Consider the following 8,145-nt stretch of genomic DNA (forward strand, 5'->3'; position numbering starts at 1 on the left):
CCTCGCCGCAAGGACGTGACACCCGGCGTAGGGAAATCTCAAGCTTCAGCCCTGTAATCCCTCTCCTTTTCAGACAGTTTTGGTTGGGTTGGAAGAATCACCAGATCTTCCAATGTTTTCCAACTGAAGATTGTTTTGTTTTGATTTGATTTGCAAAGTTTAGGTTTGTCGAATCTGTCTTCCTCTAGTTTATCCTAAAAATCTACAGTTATCTCTTGATTCTTTGAATATGCATCCTTGAGCAACATCCAGTGGAGCAGCCAGCGACCCAGGCTCTCGCCTAGGTCGCCAGCAACCCACAGGCGAAGCCACCCAGCTGGTGGCCGGGCTGCGCACCATCTGCCGCCCACCGGGACCTGCACGCGGGCAACCCGCGCGCAGACGGCCGCCTGAGCAGCGTCCGCGCGCTGGCAGGTCGCGCATAGGCAGGTCGCCTGCACGCGCGAACTCCGCGCCACGGTAGCTGCTGCGGAGGCACCGCGCGCAGCACCCGTGCGGAGGTCCCTTCCGCGTGCGGCGATATCTGCGCGCAGCCTCAACCCGCGCGCAGACAACTGCCTGGGCAGCGTCCGCGTGCGGGCAGGTCGTGCGCAGGCCGGTCGCCCGTAGGCAGCCTCCCGCGCACGATAGCTGCTATAGAGCGCAGCGCACAGCTCGCCGCGCAAGTTGCTTCCGCGTGCGGCGATAGCTGTCGCAGGCTCATCCCACGGCAGTCCCTCTCTTGGGCAGAACGACCTTGTGTGCACGCACACAAGGTGTTCGTTGTTTTGTTTTCTTCACAGGTGTGAACCTGCGAGTGAAATAAACAACCTAAGAGACTATCTTACCTGAGCAATATTAAGAGGGGAATCCTTATTTGCTGAAGAGCAATTACACACTTTGGAGGGAACCCATTGACAACTCTGAAGATAAATTCATTGCTGGATTAAAGTGAACATAGAGACCTGAACATACCAATTGAACACCAAATTCTTCTCTGCTGTATTCCTTGCTCCTCGTGGATCGACCCTTACTTGCCCTAGGGCTGTGAGGTAAAAATTATTGTTGAATAAGCTCAATCCTCACACTACATTTCTGCTAAATAACCAGTAAAAAATCACCCCAAAATTGAGTTTATCAGTGATACCAAGTGTGCATCTTCTTGTTAGTTGGTCCCTTCGGTAATTTTTTATATTTTCTCCATTTTTACTTGCTGTTTTGGACCTCTATTGTGAACATTGATCACCACATTCAAGAAGGTTGTTTTCCTCCAATCAGTGTGTGGGTTTTGTTTACTATCGTCCCTATCGTGTTGTTGGATTCTTGAGCTTGGTCGGATACATATTTTAGGCTCCATTAAGTTAATATCCTCAACATTAAGTATGGAGAAACCACAATCTAAAATATATAATTTTTTGGAATTATCACTAGTCATTTGCGGAGAGGAAAAACATAGCCATGCACTTGTTGTGCATATGAAAAGTCAAGTTTGGGGCCTGTGTGAATGAAAAGCGCTGGCTGCTGCATTGGAATGCATGCAATGTGTAGAAAGTGAGGTCAAGTGCTGACAGGCAGGCAGGCAGCTGGTAGGTGGTCACCCTACTGGTGTGTGGGAAAAGCTAGCTGGGGCACTAGTGGGAAGGTGACCAGTTGGCACATGGCTTGATGGTGTGGTTATATGAATCCTAAGACATATCTAATCACATAATACCGCGTGATCTGCCATGAAACTTACCTAGTTTCTTGGGAAGTCATTCAAGCAAGTGTATTACACTAAGACCTGTTTTGCTAAATGCTTCAACTCTGTCCAAATACTTCTTTCAATGGGTATCAGTCCTGTGAAGTGATCTGATTGGATAGGTACTACCAATTAATCCCTAACCCCTACAGACGAGAGTAGAGAAGTGAAAATTGTGCAATCGGTCAAGTGCAGTGTGCTATCTGATTCAAATTTCAAACCCTACATCACCAAATGAGGCCCATGTGGTGAGAATGAGTGGTTGTGATGAATTTTTGCAAAAAAACTATTTTTTTCAAAAAACATACTGCCTCCCTCTCAAGTCTCTCGCTCACTTTCTCTACCCCCTCTCTCTCTCTCTCTTTTCTTTTTATCTCTCTCTCTCTCTCTCTTATCTCTTCCACTTGCTCCTTTCTCTCTCTTGCTCAATCACTCTTCTCTCCCTCTATCTATTTTGTTTGCTCCTGTACCTCTCTCTCTATGTAATTCGCTCCTCTCTCTCTATTTTGTTTGCTCCTGTACCTCTCTCTCTATGTAATTCGCTCCTCTCTCTCTATTTTGTTTGCTCCTGTACCTCTCTCTCTATGTAATTCGCTCCTCTCTCTCTATTTTGTTTGCCCCTGTACCTCTCTCTCTATGTCATTCGCTCCGCTTTCTCTCTCGATTGTTCTTCTCTCAATCGATCACTCTTATCCCCCTCTCTCTCTATCTCACTCGCTCATTTTCTATCTCTCCATATCTGTCTCTATCTCTATGTCCATCTTTATCTCTGTCTCTATCTCTCTGGCTCTTCTCTCCATCTCTCTATCTTCATGTTCTCCCTGTCTCTCTCTCTCTCTCATTTGCTTCTCTCTCATTTGCTCTTCTCTCCCTCTCTCCCTCTCTCTATCTTGCTCCCTCGTCTCCCTCTCTCTCCATCTAACTTACTCTTTTCCCTCTCTCCCTCTCTCTCAATCTAATTCACTCCCTCCCTCTCTTTCTCTCTCTCACTCCTCCCCCTCTCTCTCATCTCACACCTCTCCCTCACTCTGCTGTCTAACTCACTTCTCTCTCTCTCTTTCAGTCTTTCTATCTATACATATATATATATATATATATATATATCTATATCACACTCCCTCTCTTTCTGTCTCACTCACTCATCTATATGTCACTCCCTCTCTTTCTATCTCTCTCTCTCTCTATCTCTCTCACTCCTATCTCTATCTTACTCCCTTTCTATCTCACCCACTCCTCTCTCTATCTCTTTCGCTCCAACCCATCTCCGCATCTCACTTGCGCACACATCTATCTCTTACTCTCTCTATCTGAACTTTCGCACAATTGGCGCAGAAAAATTTGACCACACCTCACACGCATCTCCAGATGAGACTCATCTCTCTCTCTCATAATTTTTATTTCACTCACAAATCATCATTATCATTGAATGTTCTCTCATGAATACTCAGACAGGAAACCTCAAAATTATGTTTACAATGTCAGTGATGATATCTGGATAACGGCTATGACTTAACACTCGGACAGGAAAACTCAATAATGCATATTCGTGTATGAACTTGAACATGAATTTGAATGCATATATTTGTTTGTATGTATAGTGGATAGGTTGTGTTTTACACATATTACCCATGCACATATAACGCACTAATAAGAGAGATAGCAACATATATTAAGGAAAGAGGAAAAGCCATTGGGCTCCTATTATGTCTAAGGTCATAGATGGATAAACTTTTCAAAATTTTATCCAACCCTATAAGACAAATATTGGCCGAAGATAAAAAATTAAGTAAAAAGTTGCATTCTGGTTTTAGTCTTCGTCGGAGCTGCCAGCCTGCTGCCCCCTTCTTTGTGAAGATGAAGAATTCTGGTCAAGGAAAATAATGGAATTAAGTGATTTATACATCACATTCATGGTAACACAATAAAATTCAACAGAGAAGAAAGAATCTCACGTCCAACTTGTCCCAATCCTTCAGCTTCGAGTTCTTTAATAAGTAGCTGTCACTTAGAGGAGCCCATCCTGGTTCTTTCTCGGGACTCAAGTCTGCAGCCTTGGAAACCTTCGGAGGATTTGAATAAATAATAAAATGTCAACCACTAGTTTTAGAGATGAAAAAATACAGTCATCCAGACTTTATCTGATATTATTAGTTTTCAGCATGGAACATAGTTCGTCGCATCCCAATGACATTAATGTGTGGCGTCGACAATAACAGTGATGGACGATTGATGAATTGTCAATGCAATCATCATCATCATCATCAACGTCAACAATCCATAGTTTCAATCGTTTTTGTCCATACCATCATCAACTAGGGAGTTGACATCGGCTAGCCTAAAACTCATCAACATAAACATTGTTATCATCATCAAGGGTCGAAAATGTTGCCATTGATGAGTGACAGACCCTAAAACGGAATCAAACTTATAAATAATAAGGGGCAGATAATTTTCTCGTTTACCTTTCCTGAGATAGCAGACTCTGATGACGTCTTGTTAATCTCAGAGAGAAATGCTTCTCGCTTCTTCTTCGCCAAGACTGCGACATAACATGCCTCCGGTTAAACAACCTTTCCATTAAACAGTTCAAGCAAGAATGGAATGCCTGCGACTAAGAGTTTTGATATGATTTCTAGCATCATAAAAAGTCATGATGAAGAACGGGGATACTTTAAAAAACATGAATCTTTCATTTTTATTTCGTTTCGAATAATGTATCCAAGCTTATTCATAACTCAAAATAGTATCCTAATTTGTTGAAGTCAACGTAGAAATCTACGAACCTTTTGCATCTTTTGACCTAGAAGGATTCATCACTTTCTGTTGATGTTGAGACTTATTAACCTGCGCAAATTTTGAAAAATAAATAGTATTAGAGCAATCAAGGACCCATGACGAACATTAAGATAGTATGTCGACTAAGCACACTTACAGCATTGAATAACTTGACCACTAATCATCATCCATCAACGGCATAAAACACAATGGGTATTAGTACATAGAGTGATGAACAAGCAGACACATCAACAAAGGAAACATAAATGATTTACCTCCCTTTGTGGCAACACTGATGAGAAACTTCTCTTTTGTATCCAGAAAGCTAGCAGGTGTCACATGACCTTTTTCCGCCGCCTATTAATATCATAAATAGGCCCTAAGTTACGGCATAAAAGAGTTCTCCAAAGAAAAATAAAAATCATCGAAATGAAACTAAGTTAAGTCATCAAAGAACTTTCCCAAGCTCTAGAAAAAACTAAATTACCAGAGTTCTTGCTTTCTTTGCGTCACCCTTCGCCTTGACCTCTTCGACCTCCTCGGCAAGTTTTTTCACCACAAGTTTCTGATGCGCTGATAGAACTGGACCCTGAGGCCAAATCTCAGCTTAATGAAATGAATAGCTGGAGATTAAGAGTTCAAAATATGAAAATCAATTGCATGAACAGCTTACCAGGACGGGATCTTCTTGAGAACTCTTCTTCATAATCTTCGAGAAGGCCATCTTAAATGCCCTAGAGCCACTAAAAAGGTTTGCAGTTTCCTTCTCGACGCCGTCATCATCGTGTTCCGACTCACTGCTACTACTAACATGTTGTTCTTCATCATCTTCTTCTTCCTCTGTGTCTTCTTCATGATCGAGCTGAAAAGACTCCTCTCTATCTCTATAATCTTCTCTAGACGCAACATCTCTCTTCCTTCTTCTTTTCTCTTTGTCAACCTGCAATTTGCTCCGAGACCTTTTTCCAGATGCTATTTCTTCCTTTGTGCCAAAGGAATTCTTTCTTACAGTTTTGTTTTTGCTCCTTTCTCCCTGTCGCCCTTGTTTGCGCTTATTGGAGACATCCATGGCAAACTACAAATTTCTCGGCTGCAAAAGATGCTGAGCCCAAGCCCTGTTTGAAGGCAAGCATATAAAAATAAGCACACCTTCTCGTCGAAGCAAAGATTATAATTGCCACAAGACAGAAAGTTACTAGTTTGAAACTGAAAACATAGGCCGTTGGGCCAGTATAAAATTTTATAACACTATTTAAGAGATCAGGTAGGGTTTAATCATCAACGAGGATAAAAAATTTAAATACAATTTATAAATTATTCGAGTTTCAACCAAAGGCTGTAGAAATTCTCAACCTATACCCAGCAAGTAGGTTGTGGAATTTTTTTTTTCTTCAAAAAAAAAAAAAAAGAATTTTCATCATCTAGGGTTCTTTAGTAGTCACCAGAAATACTTCTCATCGATAATGAGGGAGCCGAGGGGATAAAAGTAGCTAATAAATGGATAAAAAACTGTAAATGACACTGGAGGCTCAATAAGATGGATTCAAAACCCAACGTTGAGTCGATTAATGTATAGATTACAGATTCTACACTCTGGCGACACCAGCGTCAAAATGACAAAGAAATTCGACATGATGCTCAAACAGGGAAAGAAAGCTTAAATTTTGTTAAGCCCAGGAGACCGACAAGGGGATAAACGATTCCTGTACAATACCAGCACGCAACGGGAGTAATTTCGTGCTTACGGGGGAAGAAAAAATTTGGAAAGAGAATCGCGGGTTGATAAACGGGTGAAAATCAAAAGCACGGTCCACACCTCGTGCAGAGACCGTACCTGCTGATTCGAGACGCAATGCCAAAGTCCAAGAGGGCCGAGAGGAAGAATCAAGAAGAACAATTTAGGGTTCCTCCCGCGTTCTTCCCTTCCTCAGCGGCCACGACGTTCTTAGTCGACCTCATAGACTGTAGAGGATGAGAAGAGTACCAGAGGGACGGGACGGGACTTAACGGAAAAGGCCGAATGAGACGGAATGTGACGGAACGTAACGCAACGGACGGGATGGGAATGTGACGGAACGCGGGGCATGTGACGGAACGAACGGGATGGGCATGTAACGGAACGGCATGGGAATTAGACGTGAAGAGACGGAACGGGACGGCTGGAAGGAATGTATATACATTTTCTTGGGTATGAAAACTTTTTACGAAGTCTTTTTAAAGTAGGCAGTCCTTAGACAACAGGTTTCTTAGACAGACTATTGAAGAGAGGGTTGATAATTTAACTAGTAGAATTGGCAGAAATAATTATTTTGAGAAATTGTAGATCCGTAAAAGGTTACGAACAAGGAGGATGTATTCTATTAAATGATGGGATCGAACTTTTTTCCAATTGAAGAATTGTATTTCAGTGTATAGAGAGGGAGAAAAAGGGGATGGGTGGGAGAGAGATATAGAGAGAGAAATAGGAACCTACAGGTAAGGAACAACATAAAACATAGGCTAGAGAAAGAGAGAGAATGAGATAGAAAGTAAGAGAGCAGAAGAGAAATTGAGCGACCAAGAGATGCAAGGAAAGTGAGAACATAAAAAAATGGCAGAGAAATATTCAATGCCACAACCAGTAGTGATACATAAAACATTGTCTAAATAGTTTAGCTGTTTGAAGCAAACAAAAATTCAACCTAATCGTTGATCGGGTCTTCATCGCTATCTCGTCATTTTGCTTGGTATTAATATTGACAACATCCTTCCCTTGCCCCCAAAACTTGAGTGTCATGAGTAACTTGATGCTCTATGTTGTCAACCTGGATCACTTGTGGTTGATGATGGAACGATCAACAAAAGAATCTCTCTAAGGGTGCACTCCTTGCTGAGGCCAATAAGAATTCCTTCACAACCATTACTAACCCCAGATACGAAGTCCACCTGTTAGAGTACACATCTATCTCGTGCCCTGAATTAATGGTTGGTGTCAACTCACAATCTGACAATAACTCTTCTAATGATTCACTAAAGAAAGATGTAGAAGTACAAGCTCATTGAAAACATTCAAATGAAATTGTACAAACTATGATCTCATCATTAGTGACTTCGGGTGTGATGGAAATATATGTGGCCGACAAGCTAATCACACATTCCACATATCGTTCAATGTTCATTAATAGAACATATTCATTATAGTGCACATGTGATGCTTATAATGAAGTCCATGAATATATTATCAGACTTAGTGAATTTTGATGAGATCGTAATACAGAGATCACTAGTCTTTAAGCATGTGTTCTAAATATTCCTATTCGAAGGATATTTCTTAATTCGGGCGCATCAAGAAGTTCATGAAGGCGATTGAATAGTCAAAATGGGATCATCCATCCTCGGAATAGGAGGTGACAGCTCAAGGAAGATGATGGAATGAAGTACTTGGCCAAGGCAGTGAAATATCGGAGAAGAGTTCTTAGATGATTTCTGAATGCATCAATACTAACTCGGATGACCGATTAGGGTTTGATAGTTGATCATACCCTAAGTCGTCCAAGGAGCGTCAAGTGGATGAGGGGTTATACGTACACCGTAACCGATGATGAACATGTTCCATGAGTGAGTCGACACACACTCCTTTGTATCTTCTAGAGAACGAGGTGTAGCTTGGCACC

At 41.8% G+C, this 8,145-nt stretch overlaps 1 protein-coding gene across 2 annotated transcripts; it reads right to left on the reverse strand.

Moving 5' to 3' along the window:
* Positions 1 to 3,367: 3,367 nt before the first annotated feature.
* LOC144704350 (uncharacterized) lies at positions 3,368 to 6,480 on the reverse strand. 2 transcript variants are annotated; one of them, XM_078576757.1, is made up of 9 exons: positions 6,327 to 6,480; positions 5,166 to 5,607; positions 4,980 to 5,081; positions 4,768 to 4,849; positions 4,650 to 4,669; positions 4,501 to 4,561; positions 4,180 to 4,256; positions 3,670 to 3,777; positions 3,368 to 3,581 (listed from the first exon to the last, which is right to left on the reverse strand). In XM_078576757.1, exons 2-9 carry the CDS (start codon positions 5,559 to 5,561, stop codon positions 3,525 to 3,527), a joined length of 903 nt encoding a protein of 300 aa, XP_078432883.1. In that variant the 5' UTR covers positions 5,562 to 5,607; positions 6,327 to 6,480; the 3' UTR covers positions 3,368 to 3,524. The 2 variants fall into 2 exon arrangements, with proteins under 2 accessions (XP_078432883.1, XP_078432892.1); XM_078576766.1 differs by having other exon boundaries at positions 6,309 to 6,443.
* Positions 6,481 to 8,145: the final 1,665 nt, after the last annotated feature.

The sequence above is a fragment of the Wolffia australiana genome, chromosome 1 (assembly GCF_029677425.1).
Source record: "Wolffia australiana isolate 7733 chromosome 1, ASM2967742v1".
NCBI lineage: Eukaryota > Viridiplantae > Streptophyta > Magnoliopsida > Alismatales > Araceae > Wolffia > Wolffia australiana.

Excerpts from the sequence above, each read along its gene's own strand:
- LOC144704350 (XM_078576757.1), bottom strand. The coding sequence starts at position 5,561 with ATGGATGTCTCCAATAAGCGCAAACAAGGGCGACAGGGAGAAAGGAGC. Across the intron at positions 4,562-4,649 it reads TGGTCAAGTTATTCAATGCT|GTTAATAAGTCTCAACATCA; the intron begins GTAAGTGTGCTT and ends AAATTTGCGCAG. Across the intron at positions 3,582-3,669 it reads AGGATTGGGACAAGTTGGAC|AATTCTTCATCTTCACAAAG; the intron begins GTGAGATTCTTT and ends TTCCTTGACCAG.